At 37.9% G+C, this 24,562-nt stretch overlaps 1 protein-coding gene across 10 annotated transcripts in view; it reads right to left on the reverse strand.

Annotated features, from left to right (window-relative positions):
• Window positions 1-24,562, reverse strand: part of Nrg3 (neuregulin 3) — a 1,082,533-nt gene that overhangs the window by 283,913 nt on the left and 774,058 nt on the right. For all 10 annotated transcript variants that reach the window (XM_031362861.1, XM_031362862.1, XM_031362863.1 and 7 more), the window contains exon 3: window positions 6,687-6,760. In XM_031362861.1, the coding sequence (XP_031218721.1) occupies window positions 6,687-6,760 (74 nt within the window). The remainder of the gene's footprint in view (window positions 1-6,686; window positions 6,761-24,562) is intronic.

Below are 24,562 nucleotides of genomic sequence, written 5' to 3' on the forward strand. Positions count from 1 at the left end.
ATGTACAGGTACAGTGAGCCCAATATTAAGGATGTCACCTTTGAACAAAAGGTGATAAGTTGATAAATTCAAAAACTAATGCTCAGTTGCATTGTAATTTGTTTAAAGTCATAAGAAAAGCACATATAATCATAAGGCTAGAAGCAATACTCCCTAGCTTCCAATTCAAGCACATTGTGTTGTTCTCTTCTATGAAATAGTCAACGCATAAGAATGTATAGTTCTATTTACTAATGGTTATCTAATGCTTAAGGCCAAATATTCAGACCACAGTACTTCTGAAGATTACTTCTAATATGTTCAAGTACATACTGAATTTGTATATCAAACTTGTGCTCAGGCTTCCTGTCCTGACATTGGATCTTAAATTTTTTTTTCAAATTTTCTTCTCTTATTCTGTGTCCACTAGAGAAGCACACAATGCCTTCAGGCTCATAACTTGCATATTGAAAAGTGACTATCCCATGGCCTTCCTGGAGCCCAGGAAAGGGTATAGCACTTTCCTCACCTACTGTTCCTGAGGATCATTCAGAAGTAGGACCATGTCACCATCACTTTCTGTCCTTTGCTCTCTTAGACTAGCAACACACATGCATGGTAATCTTGATTCTGAGTCTTTGAGGTGTTCATTCCTAGGAAGGTGAGGCACACAAGGCCACCTTGGGGGTACTGACAGAAAATATAATGGCCCATCATCTTTTACAATAATTTTTTTTCCAGAACTAAACTTATATTAGGCTCCTGGCATCTTATAGGTGGTCTCATACAAAACTCTGGTTCAAAAATCGAAAGATATCCCAGGGGAAATAAATATTATCACACTCAGCTCAGTAGGTACACATTGTACAGACAGCACAGAACAGGGAGCAGAGAACAGCAGACGCAGGAGTGTCCTTTGTCACTTACCTAGAAATACAGCAAGAGAGCTCTGGCTTCTTATCTGCTACTAAATGAGCACCCTTACTTGAAAGCTATATGCAATTATGGGACTATAATAACTCCAGGCAAGACACTAATCCATTTTTGTAATTTAGAGTTGGATTTCTAGATTTTCCAACATAAAAACAGTTGGACCAATTTCCTAATGTTATCCCATCTTATAAATGCTTTTGAGAGTTGTCTGTCTTCAGAAGGACAAATGTTACAATAGTCTTTATTAAGGACTTGTAGAGGCATATTGAGATAAAGTTACCTCCTCTGGTCAAAAAGAATAGAATAAAAATAGAATCTAAGGTGCATCTCTGGACTGGGTAGAGATCTCACAGCCCAGTCTTCCCAGAAACTAAGAGTTAGTGTAGTTGGACTATTAATCACCTGTCCAGGGGACTACCACTTGGGAACACTGATTTTCCTAAAGCCATACTGAAAAGATGAAAGATATAATTACTACTTTAACTTTACAGTACTTTTCCTCTCCAGAAACCCCACCCATTTTACAATCCTTTTCTAGATCCTATCTACTTTTGTGAGTCTTAACTTTCCCTTTTTGTACTTCTTAACTTTTCTCTTTGTTCCACTTTCATTTTGTTTTGTTTTGTTTTGTTTTTTTTAATATTCCCCATAGCATAGGCATGCTATCTTGAATGTGTGATTTCTCACTCTTCATCTCTGAATCTATCTATCCTCTCCTCTTCCATCATGTATCTGCTTACAAATAGCACAGTTTTCATTCTTCCCTGTCTCCATTTCCCACCTTTGACAGCTGCTGAGATTTATAGTTTATCTATCCTACAATTTATCTTTTAAATTATTAAAATTGCTCAAGATTTGTTCTAAGACCATTTTTTTACTATGTTATTAATGAGACTAAGTACACCGAGAAGGAACCTCTGTTTCCTTGGCAGCATATGGTATCCTAAGTTGGGTTCCCCCAAATTTCTACTGATAATATGTGCTAAAGCTGGATGTTGTTTCCAGGTTACTGTGGAGATAACATAACTCCAGGAATTTAAGGTGGGTGTTAATGAAACCTCAGGCTTGAAGATTTATCTATATTCTTGGCCATGCAAACACTGGCTATGAAACAAGATGTCAGTGGGCAGAGAAATAGCAAAGTTTAGAATGACTGTTTAAATTTTAATTTTATTTATTAATTTATTTACTTAATTATTCACTTTAGATCCCACTCACTGACCCCTCTTGGTCACTCCCTCACCAAATCCTTTCCCTATCCCCTCCCCTTCTCTTCTGATAGGGTAGGGCCCCCCCTCCCCCTGGTATACCCTCACCCTGGCACTAAGAGTCTCTGGGAATCCAGGCACTTCCTCTCCTACTGAGTCCAGACAAGGCAGCCCTGCTAGAAAAACATAGCCCATAGACAGGTAACAGCTTTTGGGATAGCCCCTGCTCCAGTTATTCAGGACCCACATGAAGACCAAGCTACACATCTGCTACACAGGTGTAGAGAGGCCTAGGTCCAGCCTGTGTATATTCTTTGCTTGATGTTTCAGACTCTGAGAGCCCCAAGCATCAGGTTAGTTGACTCTGTTTATCTGTATAACTCGAGTTCCGTTTGGGGCCTACAGTCCTTCCTCCTATTCTTTTATAAGAGTCCTCAAACTCCATCCATTGTTTGGTTGTGGGTGTCTGTATCAGATTGAGTCAGTTGCTGGGTGGAGCCTCTCAGAGGACCACATGCTCCTAGAATGACTTTTAAGTGAAGAGGTCCATAACTTAAAATGAGTATCTTCTCTACCATCCTCCTATCCCCCAGTCGAGCCATAGCTAGCTAATAGCTCTCTAGTTCCATCTCACTTTTCTTTAAGACTAAGGATGGTAACTCATATGGGTGGTAAGGGCGGTCAAAAGAAGAAATGGAGACAGAGAATCTGTAGACTGCCCACTGTTTATAGAGAATAACAAAAATTAGTAAAATTTAAAAAGGTTGGAGAAGTTATGGCCATTATCCATGGGCAGAATTGATAGCAGGAGGAGACATAGGTGATATGTGGGGCTTCTTCAGAGAAAGGCAGCTCCTCTGATCCTGACCAATGTCCATTCCTCTTATACCTTCCTACCTCCCAGCAAACCTCTAGTGGGACAGTAACTAAAAGTATACTGAATCTTTAATAAAGTCTCAAGGATATATTAGGTTTTGTTTTGTGTCTTCAAAATCAGACTTCCAAACACTTTGTAAGGTTATTATGGACATATGAGCTCAGTATCTGAAAGGTTCATTTTAGCACATTTTAGGGCCTGGGCACTTATCACTGAAGGCATATAGCTCTCTTGGTGATATCTTTGCCTCATCTCCTCAATTACATTCAAAGAAGCATGATTTTTCAAAATATACAATCAAAGGTGCCTATTTCTGACCAACTCTGCATTACTTAGGGAATTCAACTCCTACTGTGGGATTTTCATTAATAGATGAATGCACAGGTTAAATAGAAAGGAGGAAAAAAGAAGAAGAATTGGGGAGAACAAAAGATGCAGAAGGAAAACGTGGAAGGTACTGGAGGAAAGCTCATTTCCTGAGCATGAAGCCACTCTGAAGAGATCATGAGCTGCAAATTAAACAATCCTTCAGCAAGAATTTTGACAAGGAAATTTCATTAGGGATTTAAATCTCGATGGAAGCTCAAGTTGCTGCATTAAGATATGAAAATTGTGCAAATATTGTTCCTTAGAATGATGTTTGCCGCAGGTCATTGAGTTTCAGTCAATGAAATTTAGAGTGATAAATGTCCTGTTGAAAATAACTAGCAGAGGAAAGGTTCCAGGAGAGGGAAAAAAGAACCCAACAGTTGGGAGTTTCGGCCCTAGAGTCATTTGGAAGAGAAGTGAGACTCCAGTGTTAACTGGCTGGGTGACCTTGAGTTAGTGAATTTTGCATCTCTTCAGTTTATTTCCACATCCATAAAGTGTGAGCAATTTCCAGTGCACTCCCTAGTTGTCTGTAATTGTGGAGATTTAATGAAATAATCTAGTCATAGCCCTTAGCACAGATCCTGGCATGCAGAACATCTAACCGCATACTCACAATGATGACAATGGAGAGGAGGAAGTGGGCTACACTCTGCCCCATTCCCATTTTGCCCATCTCTGTGTCGTAACAAAAGCTACCATCGTTGCTTCCTCTCAGATAAGAATTGTGAGACTTAGAAGCCGAATAAATGTGATACATTTTAAAGGGCTATGTAAATGTTTTATTGAATACATCTCAGTGTTTATGCATAAATGTGTTATTTTCCATCATTAGTTGGTACAGTCCTCAGAGCTAAACTCCCATTGTATTAACATAATATTTCTGATTAGATGACTCTTGGTGGCTGTTTAGCAAAGGCTAGTGGAATATTAATGATTTCATAAATAAATATAAACATGGAAATGATGTAATATGTGATTCGCGCACTTATCTATGGATTTTAGATGTGTAAAATCCTTGATTCCTGATTTCAGGGAATTCTGGAATTTTGAATTTTATAGATATATGCTTTTTTTAACTGAAAATTTGAGTAGTAGAAAAATAAGTTCACATAACACCATAACCCAAAATTTAAAAGATAAAAAGAACTTGAGTAGAGCAGTATAGTTATTTTCTAACTGTAGATCAAAAATGATCATTTTTCAATTCTACATAAAAATGATTTTCTGTTTCATGGTTTCATATGATAGAAACATTTAAGCCATTTGTTATTCTAGAGGAAGACAAGATATGAAAAATGCATATGCCTAATAATTCCTTTCTCACCATGGCTACATTTAATAATCCTATGCACCTTATTTTTACCTATGAAGGATCACAGCAAAGTTTTTCTTTGAGGAACCTCAGACTTAGTATCTGCACTGATAAATTTACATTTGGCTTTACAATTTGAAAATGTCTGTCATTATCTTCAGAGTTAAATTTTTGAATCCAATTGGATCACAAAATTTGATTAGGTTCTTTAATGAGAAATTATTTTACCCACTTTATACTATCTATAAGGCTATGTCTAGAATTCTGTCCTTAATAAATATTTTACTGCCGTATATAAAGTTTTCTTTTTCTGAAAGAAGGGGCTGGTGAGATAATAACATGTTTCAGTGGGTAAAGGGACTTGCCACAAAGCCTCACAACCCAAGATATACATGGTCAAACTGACTTCAAGCTTTTCCCCTTACCTCCACGTGTGCCCCTTGGCATGCATATGTGCACATGAATGCATGCACATATACAGACAAACACTAGGACACTGACACACACATACATTCATTTAAACTTAATTTGAAAAGGGTATTGAAAAGGAGAAAAGGAGATGAAAAGATGGGAGAAACAGAAGAGGAAAAGAGAATGAAGAATGAGATTCAAAGTAGGGGCTCTTAGGGTCCAGCTTTGGGGGAGTGGAAGGGAGAGAAAGGGAAAGCAAACTACCAAACTCATTTTTATGTCGAACTCACAGTGTCCCAAATGCATGTTCAAGCACAGCTTAATCGAGTTTCAGATCCCAGCTCGACAAGTCATCACATGCACAAAACGAAGAATTGCATAACAACCCATTAACACCATACTCTTGTGACAAAATTTCTGGACAATTGTACTTTACACTTCAGAGAAGAGAGATCTTCTAAGCTGGGTTGCTTGCTGGCCTTTTAGCAACCTTCACACTCCGCAAGGGGAGCCAAGTTTGCAAATAATCAAAACAAGGTGAATGTCTTGGCAAGACAAAACACATTTTTACAGAAACTAAAGAAAAAAAATGCTCCATTCTTTAAATTCGTTAGCATTTGGCTAAGGTAACTGGGCTGCAAATTTAGGGAACAAATTGATATACGTGTTGTAAAAAGATGTGGAAGATGGCCAGACATGCTCTTTATGTTACAAAACACAGGAGGACTGAAAGGACCACTTCTATCTGTAATCAATGCAAAATACTTTCGAAGATCCTTGTGATGGATGTTAGAAATATATAGACAACCATAACATTGCCTTTACAGTTTATGGCATTATTCTCATTGAATTAAACTTCTGAATCTATCAAAATGTCCTTTCCTTAGTGGATTCAATTGTAGTACAGTATCACTGACAGCAAAATAGTTATCACAGCCAAAGTAATATTTGTACTCTTAATCAGAACTGGTCATGTTTGCATAGAAAGTTACTTTAAAATTTATATACAAAGTGAAACTAATATGCAATACTCTTGGGAATTGTACAAAACTGTCTTTTTGCACAAAGAACAAAATAATAATTTCCTTAGTATTATAATCCCTTATATGAAATAGTGTGGTCAGACTGGGTTTTAAGGTTTGTTTAAAAACATCTTAAGTAATTTCATAAGCATATTTTCTCATTTCAGTAAGGTAAATGTTAATAAGTTCACCATTATCACAAATTACCAGACAAAGTCTCAGAAGCAATAGGAAAATGCAATTTCATAACATTCTTTCAAGTAATAATAAGCTATTGCTCTATATCCTTTCTGCAACAGAGTGATATTAAGAGCCAGCCTGGGAACTAGGGGTTGGTTCCTTGCAGGGGTGCAGGGGTGCCTTAAGCTGAAGGCTAAATCACACATGGGAGACACCCTAGGCTGAGTTAGCCCTGGTTGTCCTTAGATCAAGCTCTCCTTCATCACTTTCTGTCCTTGGCACCTTTCAGAGGCATTGGAATGCAATATGACCTTCAGCTGTGTTAAGACCTTCACTCAGGCAGGACTACCTATACATCATACCATTACAGAGAAGAAAAAGGCTTGACCTACTTGGATCCGATAAGATGGAGTCTGTTTTCGGCAGAAATTGATCACAACGGACTCCCTGGTAGCCTTCCTTGCACCTGAGAAGAGGGATAAATGACAAGCATGTGCATGTGGTTGTGAAAGATTCAAGGTTTCAGCAAGCAGATCAAGCACTAACAGTGACATGAGAACAGTCTAACGAAGCCTTTTGTATCTGATTCAGCCTGTTTCCAATATCCATGAACAGATTCTACATTTTAATGTTGTCCAAAACAAACAAACAAATAAACAAAAACACCCAGAAAAACACAGCTTTGCAATTATATCTACAAATCCAGTACCTAAAGAACAAATTCCCCAACATCTCAAATGCCTCTCTCAGCAGAGTAGATCATGGTTATCATATTACAAAGCTGACAGCAGGAGCATTCTTCTTTATACAATAATGTAGTCTCCAAATGCATTCAGAAACATATTGCAAACACCATTTTTCTTGGAAAAAAAACACATTTTCTAATATAACACATCAGTTACAGCTCTAGGATTACGGTATTATTTCCTTGTTTTATCGGTTTGCTCCTTTGCTGATTTCGAGTTTTCAAATTCACTCCTTAGCTATTCTTCAAATCCATGTCATGTCTTTGCCAGGAGTATCAGCACTTTATCTGGCAGGATCTAAGGGGCTTTTTTCTAACTAAGCATCTCCGTTGGTCCTTTATATTTAGAAAATATATGCAAAGTGCCTGGACTCTGCCAGACATTGTACACAGCAACTATCCTAAGGGAGTCTATTGATGAAGCTGGGAGAACTCTGGCTGGAACCAGCAGGAAGGAGGTTGCTTCCACCTGGTTCAGTCAATCAGGATACTTGACCAGCTCAGATAACATCAGCACATCAACTGCCAGTTCAAGTAACATATGTAGCTAAGATGTCAAACACTGTCTCTTTAAGTAGATGGTTGTGTTTACTAGTCTGCATGAGGCTTACTTAATCAGTCCTGCTTGGACTAAGCAGAGAAGTCAGCATTGTCACCTGTGGGATGAATCTGTCATACTTATAGAGGGAAAAAATGGGCTGCTGACAGGAAAATTAGATTTGAAAAACAGTCATCTGCTCGGTAGAGATCTATGAACTTGACACAAGTATTCCAAGAGATGCTTTGCCCATCGGGGAGGGCTGTGGATTCTTCACTTGTAGTGTGCTTTGTTTTCTGAGGGTGATAACAGTATTAGATGAGGGTTACTTGAACAGGGCAAAAACACTGAAGGTACCTATGACATTTTCTGCCTTTCATGTAGAGCCAAATAGGAACTCAGATAATTAGAGCAGCTCTCTTCAGCACCTTTATAAAATACGACACTCTCAAGTATATTCCCTGATTTTCCCCATAGACTGTGAACAAAAAGTTCTGCTATGCATATACCGATTGCCCAGGAGTCTCTGGTGCCTACAAATTTATTTGTGAAAACCCTTCTTTTCATAGCTTTAAAATAAAAATAACTTGCCTGGGCTACAGAGTGAGTTCCAGGACATCCAGGGCTATACAGAGAAACCCTGTCTCGAAAAACCAAAATAAATAAGTAAATAAATAAATAAATAAATATAAAAATAACTTATGTGCTTGAAGTAAAGTGGGCAGACACTTGGCTTTCTAATGTTGAAAATACAGCTGGACATTACTTAAGGTTGAAACATATCTGTGATAATTAAGATAAAGTTTTTGTTTTCTGAAATCTGCCCTGGTGCTGATGTTTACTCTCATTCAGAGTTGTCAGTATTAAGCCACTTCAACCCTCACCTCCCTGTGACTATGTCCTGGGCATGTGCACTTTCCTGGGATGCTGTTTCCAACCCACATGGAAGGATGTAAGTACCCTTTAACTGTTTGTTCATTTAATGTAAAAATGGTATCCTAGGAGGATGGGAGCTTTGAAAACAAAATACATTAATTTGTTTGTTTGTTTTTGCTTTGCTTAGCTTTATAAAGGCTTGTTGTTGCTTAAAACACAATATTCCACTTGTGGGTGGAAGAGAAAATAAAGAGGTTTGAATTTTTTACCAGTCTTAAAACAATCAACCATGAATCAAAGCCCACGTTAGACAGAGTATTAGGCTTCATGGGACATAACAAAAATTGTAAAGAAAATTGTAAAGCTGCCTCCACACCTGTGGGCTGAAGATAATAGAGCTGGATGGTGGTGTCGAAGCTTTGCTTAGGCTTAGGAGCCCAGCATGGGCTCCACAGCCACATAGTCAGTCACAGCAAGTCATGCCTTGTTGGGAAAGAGGCGCAGAGGCACACAGGCCATTGCTAATTGGTGCTATAATTGGAAAAATAAGAGCCTCATACATTTCTCATTTAAAAAACATCACACATACATCTCCTTGATAAGTTCAGACTGATCTAAACATGAAGTTGGAGTGTTGTTAGCACAGATTGCTGAGAGTTGGATCTATGGCAATATTAAAGCATCAGAGAAGAATAGGTCTTCAAACACACTTCTATTGCACGACTGAGTCTGGAGATGCTTGTGGCTTTCTTCTGTTCCTTATTTTAGATGGTGGGGAGACTTATCACTTTCTTTTTGAAAAACACTGTATAAAAAACAAGAGTGGCAGTTATATTGCAAAATGTTGGTTTCATCTTATAGTATAGATAATGTGATAAGTGAATGCCATTTAAGAGTGTATAAAGATTAATGGCCAATGTGGCTTTATTTAAAAAAAAAAAAAATCTCAAATCTTTCTTTAACTGGGTTAGTAACCCATTTGCATTCTTTCTCTTTGCTCTGAAAACACACCCAGTCCTGTTTTCTGTATTTCTTTATCTTGTAGAAGCCTGCATCATAGCTACTATATTAAAAAACAAAACAAAACACAATATTGTTCAAGGCAAGGTTTGATTCTGCATACTCAGGCAGGAAACAATCAAGGTTGACAAAAGGTTGCATGAGAAAAATGAGAGTATTATTACCAACTGTGAAATAACCACAAAGCAAACTTGGTTTGCAAGAGCTGAGACATTTTCCCGTGGGCAAAATTAGCTTCAGATTCCATGTTTACTCTGAGATGAAGAAATTGTCCTTTTAGAAAACTCTTCTTGGAGCAGGGCGGTGGTGGTGCACACCTTTAATCCCAGCACTTGGGAGGCAGAAGCGGGCAGATTTCTGAGTTCGAGGCCAGCCTGGTCTACAGACTGAGTTCCAGGACAGCCAAGGTTACACAGAGAAACTGTGTCTCAGAAAAAAAAGAAAGAAAGAAAGAAAGAAAGAAAGAAAGAAAGAAAGAAAGAAAGAAAGAAAGAAAGAAAAAAAGAAAACTCTTCTTGGCTGGAGAGATGGCTCAGTGGTTAAGAACACTGACTGCTCTTCTGAAGGTCCTGAGTTCAAATTCCAACAACCACATGGTGGCTCACCACCATCTGCAACGCCATCCGCAACGAGATCTGACACCCTCTTCTGGAGTGTCTGAAGACAGCTACCAGTGTACTTACTTGTAATAAATAAATAAATCTTAAAAAAAAAAGAAACCTAACTTCTTAACAGATGTTTTGTTTTATTTCCAAATATAAAAGGTCATAAGGAAGAGGGACATGAGGGTGATATTTGAAGCCAAGTAGGGCAGGTGAGAACATGTAATTACAACTGTGATTGTTTCTAATAAGAGACTGGCCACTGGCAATGGTGCACACAGAGCAAGGAAAGAGATGGGCACTCTGCAAACCCAGCTCTGGCATCTGTAAAGTCTAGCCAATGAAGAGCCTCTACTACATTACCCTGATGTCCCTAGAGGAGAAGACTATGTAATTTCAAATGTACACATAGCTGCTTTGCCTCATACCCTCTCAGATTTGCCTCCACTCTCCTTCCCACATATCACATTTCATTGGAAATAACACACATCATTTCATATCATTTTTCTCTCCTTTACATTGCATCTGAGAAAAAACTCAGTGGCTGGTTTTAGTTGAGAGAGAGAGAGAGAGAGAGAGAGAGAGAGAGAGAGAGAGAGAGAGAGAGAGAGAGAGAATGTCCAAAGACAATCAGTAGAGCCATGAATTCCAGCCAAGACAAGTGAGTACAAAATGCATTATCTTTGCCTAGAATTCAATACTTGTTTTGTCTGGCCTGTTGAAACAGAAATTGCCAATATATCAAGACTACACACAGAAAAACCACAAAGGAAAAAGTTTTTAATAGTCCAGTTGGCAAACTTTCACTGCCCCATAAACATCTTGCAGGATGGTAAGTAGCAATGAATTTAGTGACTCGTGGTTGCTGAACAGGCCAAGGCATAAGTGAGAGTTGAAGCTCAGCCCTAAATGGGGTACATATAGCAACCCTATTATGTTTCAAACAACAACCCAGAAACAGGAGCAGAAAGAATAAGAGCAAGAAGATATGGAGGGAGAGAAGACCAGGGTAGTACTGGCTTCAGAGCCTGACACAAGCAATTCAAAGTGATTTCATAGTAGCTGGTGCTACTACTACCTGAATTGGGTCAGAATAGGACTGGTTCTGTCAGCAACCAATCAGGGAGGTCAGGGAGGGAATCACTAGGCCTATCTCACCTGATAAAACAACTGTCTATTAATGAATGCACCAGGAGGAACAGTTACCAATTTCAGTTATATATCCAAAGGTGAGTCCACTTTATTCCAATAATTAGTTCCAAACCCATGAATGGTCAGGGACTTTGCCTTGATTATAATCAATGGATCTTAAAACAAAATGACAGAGATGTGGGGAAAGAACTCAGAGAAAAGTTGGAGAGATATAACAGGGGTGGGGGAGAGATAAAAGAGGTAGTAATCAAGAATAACATGAGTGCCTTGAATATTCTCACAAAACTGTCATAGAACAAACTTAATCAATAAAAATGTGGTTTGACCATGTGTATAATTCCAGAGGAGCTGCCACCTTTGGTTGGCTCAAAGCAATTCTTTCAAAGAAGTTGAGTTTCTGTCTTCAAATTTCTCTTAGTTTTTGTCTGAATGTACTTTGTATGAAGTATTTAGTGTCTTTATTTCCCATTCCAACTCAACTATAATTAAATGAGCAAAGTACAAGTAAAGAAAATAATAACACATAGAGTTGTTACACTATACTTTCTGATCTGCCTATGTTTAACTAGAAACAGTATACTTTGTGTTCACAAGGATGGGTTTCAGATAAGGAAAAAAGGAAAATATATAAAAAATGCAAATGTATTTAACAATTTCAATAACTATGTTATATGCAGTCTGTTAAACTTCCGTGGGAAAAATAAATGCTTGATTTTAAACAAAACAAATTAATTAGTTCTCTGAAGGAACTTGTTGAATTCAGTTTATATATTCTTGACTGTGTATATAGCCATTCATTCTTAGAAAAAAATTGTCATTTCTTTGGATGTGACTATAAAATAGCCACCTGGTCATATTGAATCACTCTGTTAATTTCAACTACATATGAAATATAGATTTGACCAAGGACAAGTTTTCCAACTATTTTACCTTGTCTTCTGCCAATACTCTTCAGTGCCAGTCTTTTCATAAGGAAAATGGAGAGAGCTTGATAAAAATACATTTTATACTTGGGGGCTCAGTGATTATAGAACTGTCTGATTCTGAATCTTGGATCTAGGATTTAATAACTATGTAATCTTTCGCATCCATGAAGGTAAGAGCAGTTGATGTCTAGAATTGCAATTTATAATAAAATATAGTATTAAAGTGGCTCATGGTAAGCATTCAGTAGATTGCAGTTCCAATGTTTAGTGAGCTACCATCTCAGCTTTCAGAAAGGGAGCAGACACAGCACAGTTACCTATACGAATTCAAGATCCTATGACAAGAATTATATTCCCTGCAAATGTAGTGGGCTGACTTCAATCCTCTGCCTTACCTATGAACCCTCTGATTCTCTCCATGGAAATTTGTTCAGTGTATAGATTGTCATTCATTCCATATTTTATACAAAATTAAATACTTAAAAATATGGTCCAGATAACATGAAGTGAAACTATTATTTTAGAAGCCATAGACCTCAATTTATAAGTTATTATCCAGTATCAAAATGCTAGAGATACTGACTTAAAGACAAATTTCTTGATTAAGAAAATTCTCATTACATAAAGCTTGGAAGAATATTTTCTAATGAATAATAATATTTCTTTCTATTCATAGTTTCAAATTATAGACATTCATGATATATAACTTGCTTTGAATTTTATATACATTATGGAAAGGATAATCAAATAATTCAAGCTTTGTTCCACATATTTTTCTTCAATAAGACTACATAAAATTTTTCAACGGTTTTTAAATATATAATAGTTGGTCCATAATTTCTAGAAGATAAAATATGCCCTTTGAAATTTTTTCATATCAATATTGGGAATGTATGTTAGTACACATATGGAAAACAGTGTGGAACTTACTCAGCAATGGAAAATATATCTGACTCAGAAATCTCACTATTTACTTTCAATATATAGTCAAACAAAATTAAAGCAGGATGCTAAGGGGGTATTTGCATATTTATATTCCCCACAGTGCTATAAAAGTAGCCATGATATAGAGGTGACCTAAGTACCTAGTAATAATGAAGAGAAAATAGGTAAAGCAAATACAAAAACAATGATATATTTTGAATCATGTTGAAAGAATTTGCTGTGCTTTGGGGCATGACAGATGAACACTCTCTGCACTGTGTCCATCAATGAAGTACACTGTATTGTGTGGAAACAACTAAGAGCAAACAGCTGAATCCTATATGATATCGTTCATCTGCGCAACTTAAAAACTTGAGTTCAGAAAAGGAGCAGGCAGATGGTCTTCCAGTAAGCTTCTAGAAGCTTCCTAGTCCTTCTAGGGCTAGTTGATGAAACTTCTCAATGGCAGACTCTGAATTAAAAACAAAATCAAAAGTAAAACCCATTAATCAAACAAACAAAAACAAAAGATGGATTCAAGTAACTTAAAGTGAATGACCCAGAACAAATAAGATAGATGTGGAAAAAATCATAATTCAAACGCTGCTTGTTCTGAACATAGATGTGATGGGTGGGCCAGAAACTTTTCTCCCTAAGGATCTGCAGCCTAGAGTCCGTGGCTCAAAAGCATTAATAGCTTTAGAACAAATGCATGTCCCCAGCCAATCTTCAATTGAAACTAGACTGTAGGTTTGACCACAGAGAATATTGCGACATTGATTAAAGCGTAAGCTTTCTTTAGCTGAACCGAGAATTTAATTAAGTGGTTTTATTTAAAAAGGAACACTAATTAAGACAGAAAGATCTGTAAGTTAACCACTTGGTATTAACATTATCTACTGATTAGCTTTGGGTACAGCCTTTCTACAACACTTTTGACTATAAAAGAGTTTAGGGTTGGATTTGTATAAATTTCAGCGTAGCAGCTGTCTTCAATAATGTGGAGATTTCCTCACATGTTACTGCAATGCCTTATCAGTTTAGAGGTTTCCCAGTATGGCTGATGGAACTAATCTAATGTCACTCAGATATTTCTGACTAATGAAATTGTATTGCAAGTCTTAAAAAAAACACTAGGATTCATTTTACAATTTACTCCTTCAGGCAAAATCTGGATTGAAAAAATAAAATGGATATGAAATCTAATGGGGACAGTCATTGTTGCAGAGTGTTAATATCAGTCTCAACAAATATTTTGTGTTTAATACATTTGCCTGACCCTACTTACTCTTGACTTTCACTTCTCCATTACTACAACACAGAATGATGGTACTAGACAATTTAGGATATAGTAGTGTATGATTTAGTAAAATATTTTATATTGAATAATATATGTTATACAGTGCAATTATTTAGTATAAGACAGTATAGAATAATTTAGTTAAGGCTGACTAACCCACCCTTTCTACTTCAGCTTTGAATTTTACCATATGTGAAATTAAAAATAATAATTTTCCCAAGATAAGCCTACTAGCATGGGAGGATCTGGTGAAGTCTCTCTATGGGAATTGCAAATACCCAGCTTGTGATTTGTCTCTTCTATTATTAAAGCTATTTTCCTAGATGACTAAGGTCCTACTCTTAAGATGCCCTTTGACCATGGTTGTCTCCTAATGGCTCTATCTTCAGCTAGTATCACTATGTGTAAGTAAAGTTTTCAACATACAGCTTTAAGGGAGAGGTACAATTCTAGCCATTACAGATACCAAGGCCACAAATATCCACAAAGCAGCCAAGGCCACAGCATGAATTCCCTTGTGCAAAGGATGTCAAGATAAAAAAAATTCCAGTTTAATTCGTATTTCACATAGATGAGATTATTTTTATGTGTATTACTCATGCAGTACCTGGAGTTGAAAATAAAATTGTATTCATTGTTTTAATGATGTCCACATGTAACTTTGTGAAATGTGGTTTATTTGCTAACTCAGACAAACTCATATGGGAGAAATTTAATCTAGATAGTCCAAAGAAAATTACCAACAGGAACACCCAGATTTAAGCTAAGATATAGCACTGATACCATAACTATTATTTCAGCATTTGGACGTATTTTGCAATGTCGCAATGGCATCATTTGAAGTTTTCTTTTGGATAAGTAATTCAAGTACCTTATACATCTTTGTATAAACCACATAAAGCACTTAATGAGCTCAAATCCAGCTACACAGCCCAGCTACAAGTACAGCATGTAACTCTTGAACAGTCTGAGTACTGACAGGGTACTTTAACATGAGGCAATGATCAAATGAAGCAATGCTGTTTGTAATCAATAGACTGCAGGTGTCTGCTTTGATTGGATCACCAGCGCACTTTACATAACATCAAAATAAACTATAAGAGCTCTTGGCCAGTAGCCTCACTAGGATAAAAGGTTCAAAGGCAGTAGCCTTAGTAGGATAAAGGTTCAAAGAACTTCTTGATTCATTCTTCAGCTCATTTTACTTTGGATCTTTCTAATACTAGTATGCTATTGAGTTTGAAAAGCAGTGTGCTGAGGTGTGTCACACAGGGAAATTATTACCAACATTCAATGATCAGACTTATGGAGAAACCCACATGGAGAGGAGAGGAGAGGAGAGGAGAGGAGAGGAGAGGAGAGGAGAGGAGAGGAGAGGAGAGGAGAGAGAAAAATCAAGGAAGGAAGAAGCCAGCCTTTTTCTCTGTCTGGGCTGTGCAAGTCATTCCCTGAAGCAAAACAATACATAGCTTGATAAGGGCATATCAGAAAAAATAAATAAATTAAATAAAGCTGAGAGATAATTCTTATTTAAAAGGTGTCCCAATGATTGGCACTATAAAGGAGAAGGCCATCTCATTAACAAAGGAACTGATAAACCACCCACAGCATGTTTCAAAAGAATTGGTAATAATTACTGTCTCCCTGAGAAAGGGGCAAAGTAGCCACACAGTGTCATTTACAAATCTCCTTGCAAACATCACAGAACAAGCTGAAAAAGTCACAGAGCTTTCTGATTTAATTAAGGCAAAGGGGAAAAAAGACTTTTAGCTTACATGTCTGGATCATAGAAAGAAAGTTTTACATGAAATGTAGATTTTTTTTAGAGCCATTATAGAAGGCTCTGGAGATAGAGAGCACTAATTCAACAGCATAATGTCCCATTTTCTCCCTGGATATTGGCCAATCCACTAACAAGGAACAGCATTTCTGCAGTCTAGAGGAAGAGGGCAGCTTTGACTGCAATTTACAATACTAGATCTCCTTTCTCTGATAAATTATTTACTGCTAGAGAACAAACAAACAAGCAGCTCCCTCCCTGCCCCAAAAAAATAAAAAACAAAAAACAAACATACACAAAAAAAATTGGATAGAATCTTTCATTATTATGGCATTCATCAATAAGAAGGAAGCTTTCTCATGAATGAAGAATGATTTCATATGAAAATCAGTCATGTAACTCAGACTGAGTTGAACTTAAAGCAGTATCTAGCAGTATCTGCTCTTTCCTCCCCCTTCACCACCCCCCCCCCCCCCCGCGAAATGTGATTCAGGCTCTTCGTTTTAAATGGATACTCAGTTAAACATAAGCAGTATGAGTTTGAAAACCTGTTGGGAAGACACCAGAGGAAATAAGAGAATGGCGTGATTAGACCAACATCAGTTTTGTTACAAAAGTCCCATTTCTTAATTATGATATTCTGCACATTGAAATGTCCTTAAGACAAAGTTTGGAAGATGATGATGATGATGATGGTGAGTAAGTGTAATGCCCAGAATTATCCTGTAAGACCCACTTACCCATGAACCAAGAAATGTCCTGGAATGCTGGGAGTTGTAGTTCTTGAGAAATAACAAAGCCTCATGGGATGGTACAGTGGCCTATATGTTTGTCCACATTAAATCACTGAAACACATAGTTCGAAGCCAGTCTCAGGTGGAAAGTTCTGGGGAATGGTCCTGACCAAAGTACATCCCTTGGTCAATATTTGATATTTAACTAATGTTTTATTTAAATTTGGCACAAAATACTGGAATAGTTTTTTTCTGGATTATCACCAGATTCACATAAGGGAATGAGGGAGGAGACAGTATGGGGACTACAAACCAAGACATAGAAGCTCATTTGTTATTCAGAGATTTGAAATAAGCTAAAAAGAGGAATTCAAATGGTAGGCAAGTGATAAACTTGTCTGTGTTTGGGGAGAGGTTACCATGAGGAGTTAGGCCTAGGGTGTTGCAGAACAGCCTATGGTGGGCTCTGCCTTAAGAAGCACTTCATGGTGCCAAGCTCCAAGTTGAGGGCTCACATCTTGAACCACAAGCACAAAGCCAGCCTCCAGTGATATATGTCCTCCACCAAGGCCACAGTCCCAGGGTCTCTGCAAATACTCACAACAACTCGAAATAAAGCACTCGGGTGCTCAAGCCTCTGGGAGAGCTTTCTCCTTCACACCACTACAGTACTTAACTGGACTGTCGGCAAGCTAAAATGGAAGCTCAGGGGATGAGTAATGATTTAAAAATCACTAAATAGCTTATGATTACTTACTACTAACAGGAACCGTGGAGGGATCTCACCGGATGCTCTTCTTTGTGTTTATCATAGAATACATTGATTGGAAAGTGTTCTTAGGAAAGACTTCATTTTATAGAGAAACCTCTAAAGCAAAGACAAGCTTCCCTGCAAGCCTACGTCAAGTGTAAATGTGCGGAGAGCTTTACACAAGTGAGATGAAGTCACTCTCACAGCAGCTTCTCAGGAAAAGAAAGTGCTTCTACAACCCTTTCGTGGAGAGGACTCTGGGGCACGGGAGAAATGTGCTTCAGAGCCCCAGGACACAAGGAAGTCATGTGTGCAAAGTTGCATTAATTTTCAAGTTGAACCAGCACCTAGGACTGTGTTTCTCTATTTCTTGATGTGCTTGACTATCCTGTGACTTATATTTTGTGGTCTATTAACTATTTTTAGTAAGGAATGGCCTATCAATTTGTACTTATCATACATATATATATATATGCATATGATATATATAAATTTAATGATATATTCATTCTCACTTGATAGAGTAATTTAATAGAGTTTGAAATTGCTAAAAGAAAACAAACATAATATTCAATAAACCTTTAATTTACTATGTTTAAGTATTCCAACTTGTCACTATAAATGTTCGATGGAAATTAAATATGCCAAGAAATCTGCCTCTGTATTTGAAGACTGGTGAGAATCTTGACAGAGAGTGGTAAACTAGCATAGAGTAAAATCATTTACTGCAGGTTGATGATGAATGAAGTCAGAGAGACAGACATGGAGACAAACACACAGAGGGAAGCAGAGTGAGATTGGGGGAGCACTCAGTGAAACAAGGAGCTCTACCAGACAGGCGTTGTCACCCTATATAAATCTAGTTTCTATAGAATATGAACCACAACACAGAAAATAAATTGAAGAAACCAAACATCCAGATATAGTGCTTTCTATTGGCTAAAGCCTCTGGTCAGGAAAACATGGTAAAAAGTGTCTTCCTTACAGATAAGGCTGATCTGAAGACAGGTTACATAAGTAAGAACAGACAAGGGATTCTTGAGTTGTATTGGCCAAATATTTTACATGGTCTACATTTGTGTGTAGACATATATTTAGATTTATCTAGACAGTTTTCTTCACTGTCAGTTTAACGCTGGCTCTGGGACTCTGTTGATATCACAGTCTGAGTGTGTTCAAGTCCCTTATGTAAAACATTATAGTACTTGCCAATGAACTGTATAGTGTTACATAGTTATATTGCATAATTTTGGGGGAAATAGAAAAAATAATATGGACACATTCAAGAAGGTATATTCTTTATTTCAAATCATGTGTATTAAAACTTGGCTTTAATCCAAGGAGGAACTGATTGTTATGGAGGTCCAATAATGCAGTACAAAGACCCATGCACGTTTTTATACCATTAGGACCAAAGATCATTTTCTCCATTCAGTTTAAGGCAATAGCTCACTCTCTGTCTCTGTCTCTGTCTGTCTCTCTGACTATCTGTCTCTGTCTCTCTCGCTCTCTCTGTATGTGTGTATTTGTGGTGTATGTGTGTGTGTGTGTGTGTGTGTATGTGGTGAGCCATAGCCTCAGTCTCAATGAAGAAGTTCACTAGTCTTTTCTACCTGTGCCACGTGTTCCTTTATCACAAATGATTCCAATGGCACATAGTAAGATACACATACCTGCTCTCACATCTTGCTCTCAGCACCTTGAGGCAATGACTTTTTTCCTGCTGAAATGTAATTTTCTCCTTTGGCACCACAGCTAATCTCCTTGGCCTAGCACATTATAGAGCCCTGCCTACTAATTACTTGAACTGTCTATCCTCTTTTGAAGATGGAAAGCTCTAGTATTCTCATCCTGTTCCTTGGCTTCCAATAAAAAGTTACATCATATAAAAATTTTGGGGGAATTTATTATCAGCCATATATATATATGTATATATATATATACATATATATATATATATGTCGTCACACTGCAATTCTGATTACAACTTTAATGACCTACTCTACAAATTTCCCAAGGCTACAGCATAATTAGTCCAGTTTATAATTAGTACTTAAAAAAAAAACCTCATTCATTAGAAGTAAATAAGAAAAGACTGGGGTTCCTGGATGTAATCTACATTCTTTGATATAAAAAAATGAGAAGTTGTACTAATCAACTGCTTTCTACTTTTCAGATTCTATGCTAGACACTTAACATTATTGGCTACACATTCCACTTGATAGTCTTGGGTCAGCATTATTTTATTTGTGACTTTAAAGATAAAGCCAGAGGTATAAAATGATTTGGTAGTTTGGCAATATTACCAAATTAGTAAGAACCAATGCTGTTATTTGGATCCTGGGACTTTTGGTCATGACCTTTCGTTTCTGAGCACTGGAAACCTTCTTCATTTTCTGTCCCACAGTTATACACATACACTCTAGAATGCTCAGTATTAATAGATCTGATTGCTAGGAAACAGGAGCAAGCAATGAATGACAAATGAGAAAACACCGTGAAGGTAACCGTGTCCTTGGTGCATACAACATAACTTCAGCAGGTGTACTTGTAGCTATCAGCCTGTACTACAGACACTGCAAAGTTATTCAGAGACACTTAGTGATGATGTGGAAAAAGACCTGGGCAAAGTGTCCTTGAGTGAAAAGGGAGTATAATGTCAGTCATCATACAGTGATCAGTACTGTGGAACAGTAAGTTTGGTCTTGCATTGTAGGACTTTTGACACACACAAAGACCTTTGGGTACATAGGTAGGGAGGAAATGTAGCTGTCTATAAAGAAGAGCTTTTCTTTGTTTCTTTCTACATATAAACCAGTGAACACAGATGAGATTAAGGAAGCATTCTCCTTAAATGGAGAATGAAGTCATTCAACACAACCTCAGGATGAAAGTGTGCAACCTTACACGTTCCAGGATGTAGTTCTTCATTGTTATGGCTCTTTCATTTGGTCCTTCTGTGAATGTTGTGGAGGTGTTTGTTCCTTTGTCAGCCTGCCTTACCCAGTGAAGGAACTAAGAAAGGATACATTCTAAGCAAGAAATACATGATGGCATGAGGAGAAGTTTCTTTTCACTGATAAGAAAAAACATTTTTTTAATTATATATGTATATATGCACATATATGTGCATATATATGTAAATATATGGTAGTTCCTACAATAGTTTAGCATAGTGTTTTTCTATAGCTTAGAGATCAAAGCATTCAAATTTCCTGTTGCAGTATAATTTATATTGGCAACCAGACCACCAGTTGTTCTTTATAGATACTTTAAATTACATATAAAGAGCTTTGCAATCAGTGGTAATCAGTTTCAAACTTAATTTGCTTGGCATGATGCTATTAGTGAAGGAGTAGGTAGAGCAATAGTAAGTCTCTCGGGTCTCTGATTCCTCCCTAACACCTTCCTCTGTAAAAATAAATGCCTGTCATAAAATAAATCAAGGTTTCATTTTGCTTTGGACCCCAAATTTTTTGCTTATTTTATCAGGGGTGATTGCAACTGACTTCTGCTTTAGTTCTGATTAGTAGAACAGTAGACATTTAATCTCTAAATTCAAAATCTTTGTTGTAAAATTTTTAGAGTGTAGCTGGTCATACAAAAATTTCAGTGCTGATCTCAAGGGAGAAGAGCATATGTATATGTTTGTACCTGTAAAACCACCTCAATTTGTAAACTGAGATGAACACTCATAGGTAAAAACATATATTCTTTAGATCTTGCAGTTGCTCAGTGCATGATTACTCTGTTGCTTAGGTTCTTACACTACTTCTATACAGTTGCACTAATATAAATACAATATAAAGTTCATCTTCTGTGTGTGCTTTTGTGTGTATATCTTCTCTAAATTCAAATGCAGATAAATTCATCTCTGAGCAATGGTCCTTGGAAGCAGAGCCTTTAAAAAGTGATCAGAATGGGACCTTAGAAATAAGATTAGTGTCCTCATAAGAGGAATCCTTGTGTCTTTTGTTCTCTTTCTGCACAGGATATTTGAGGAGAACTTGGCAGTCAGCAACCTGTAAGAAGAGCTTCCCTCATACCCTTCATTCTGTTATCCTTAGAGTAAACATCACAGCCACCAGGGCTTTGTAAAGCCACCAAGACTTGGTCAATGGCGATTGTTGTACTAGCACAAACTGGCTCAGAGTATTTTTAACTTAACCTTCTTAGTGACATTGTATATCCATCCTTCAAGGCATCTAGCTGAGTGAACTTTTGAGATTTCAATAGTACTTACATATGCATTTTATTTATATTATGAAGCTGCTACCCTGTGACATTTCTACTTTGGTTTGAATTTAGTAGTTGAACTAACTGAATCTCAGAAAACGTAAAGAGTTGGAAAGATGTTTTTTTGTCACTGTAGCTCTGAGTCAGGACAGGAAAAGTACCAAGGACACCTCTTTTTTATCCCTGACATGGTGCAGCTGCTGCAGCTGATCACCACAGGCATGTTGGTGAGGAGGGAGAGTTCACATTTGCGAAAGGGTACCATTTGCAAGAAAACAACAGTGAGAGTTGAAATGACAAGATAGAGGGAGGAATAAAGAGAAAAACTACCAGACAGATATCTGAGCATATCTTCTTTCCCTATTACCACATGAATTTCCCAGATCGAGAGGAGGAGGCCCTTAACATTACATCATTTCAAGATAAAATTATGTGCCTCACTAGTCGGTATACCGCAGCCCTTAGTTTCTCTCATGTACAAGTGATGTGTGTATGTATGTGTGTGTGTGTGTGTGTGTGTGTGTGTGTGTGTGTGATCATGTACAGACCACAGTTCATTTGGTGTCTTCCTCAATCTTTCTCTGTCTTAATTTTTGAGAGAGTATCTCTCTTGAGCGCTGTAGCTTACTAAGGACAGTTCAGTTTCTTTATATAAATTACCTTGTTAAAGAAGGGCATCATGTTTTCAGATTACTTCAGCAAGCTTTCTGTTTCTTAGGCCTGGAACACTGGAAACATCTGTAAACTCTCTTCTTTTCTTTAAGACCCAACCCCTCATACAAAAGCAGAAACTACAAATTCAAGGTGGTCCTTTAAACTATCTAGAAACCTGGCCACTTATACCTCCACTGGTGCCAAATCTCAGGTTCTCAATATATGTTATCTACAGAGATATTTAAGCATTTGAGAGCCTCTGTCAAATTCTTTTCCTTTTCTGAGCAAGTCTCTAATTGACTTATGATACTATTTAAAAGTTCTCCTCCCATGGCTCCAGCTACATATGTAGCAGAGGATGGCTTTATCTGACATCAGTGGGAGGGGAGGACCTTGGTACAGTGAAGGCTCCATGACACAGTGTTGGAAAATGCTATCATGGTGAAGCAAGAGTAGCCGGGTGGGTGGGGAAGCACCCTCACAGAAGCAGGAGGAGGTGGTGGTGGGATAGGGAAAACTGGGAAAGGGGATAACATTTGAAATGTTAATAAATAACCAATAAAAATAAATAAATAAAAGTTCTCCTCCTGACTCCTACTGCCCTCCAATCTGTCTCAGTCTCACCCTACAGCAGGCACCTCATGTCTGGCTTTCTATCTCAGTCTACTGAGATGCTGCTATGGCATTTCAGATGAGCAGTGACTTATCCAGTGCTCCATCTCTGTGGCCCCTGTTACTCCAGCCCCCAGTGCCTTCACCTGGTTGCCCCAGGTTTCCTTCTTTTAGAGGCAGCTATAGACTCTGCTGGAAACTAGCAACGGGATGCATGATTCACTGATTCAAACTCCAGAGTTGAAGAATAGCATGTTACTAACCTGGCCCTGCAGGGGTTTCTGATGCTGTCTAGGGCTTGATATTCACTATTCTACCATAACACAATGGAGAAACCAGCTGCTTTCCTTTGCAGTGAGACACAAATCAAGCATACTTGCTCTAAAAGTTTCAGTCAGTTTATTGGTGGTCTAAGACAAGAAAACACCAATTTGTTACATTTCAATATTAGTACCATCATTATAACAATTTAAGCTCTTAGAAATTAAAAAGGAGCAGTCTGGGCCAGCCAGTGCCCTGAGCAGACCCTGAGCAGACCTTGGGCGCAAGCTCCTCAGCCAGTCCCACAAGGACCCAGAGGAAGCTGCACTCCCAGGTGCTCTAACACGCCCAAGATCAGAGGTGAAGGAGACACAACATCTGTCCCAACACTGGGACTAACTGGGATCAGCGGGACCCAGGAACACCGGAACTCCATCAGCCCAGTGGCTCTGGCTGCTTCCAGTCTGTCTGGGCTGGCTGGTGCCCTGAGCAGACATTGGACTCAAGCTCCACAGCCAGTCCCACAACACCCAGAGGAAGCTCCACTCACAGGCACTCTAACAAGCCCAGGATCACAGGATCAGAGAGACAGCTTGACTCTGAGAAGTTCTGACACAACCAGGATCACAGGAAGGACAAGCTCCAGTCAGATTTAGTAAGGGCAGGTAGTACTAGAGATAATCAGATGTTGGGGGGCGAGCATAAAAAAAATAAACAACACAAACCAAGGTTACTTGGCATCATCAGAACCCAATTCTCCCACCATAGCAAGTCCTGGACAAACCATCACACCAGAAAAACATGATTCAGATCTAAAATCATTTCTCATGATGATGATACAGGACTTTAAGAAGGATAAATAACTCACTCAAAGAAATACAGGAGAACACAGGTAAACAGCTACAAGCCCTTAAAGAGGATACACAAAAATCCCTTAAAGAACTACAGGAAAACACAATCAAACAGGCAAAGGAAATTAACAAAACCATCCAGAATCTAAAAATGGAAATAGAAACAATGAAGAAATCAGAAAGAGAGATGACCCTGGAGATACAAAACCTAGGAAAGAAATCATGAGTTGTAGATGCAAGCATCACCAACAGAATACAAGAGATAGAAGAGAGAATCTCAGGGGCAGAAGACACCATAGAAAACAT

Source organism: Mastomys coucha, unplaced genomic scaffold (genome assembly GCF_008632895.1).
Source record: "Mastomys coucha isolate ucsf_1 unplaced genomic scaffold, UCSF_Mcou_1 pScaffold9, whole genome shotgun sequence".
Classification (NCBI taxonomy): Eukaryota; Metazoa; Chordata; class Mammalia; order Rodentia; family Muridae; genus Mastomys; species Mastomys coucha.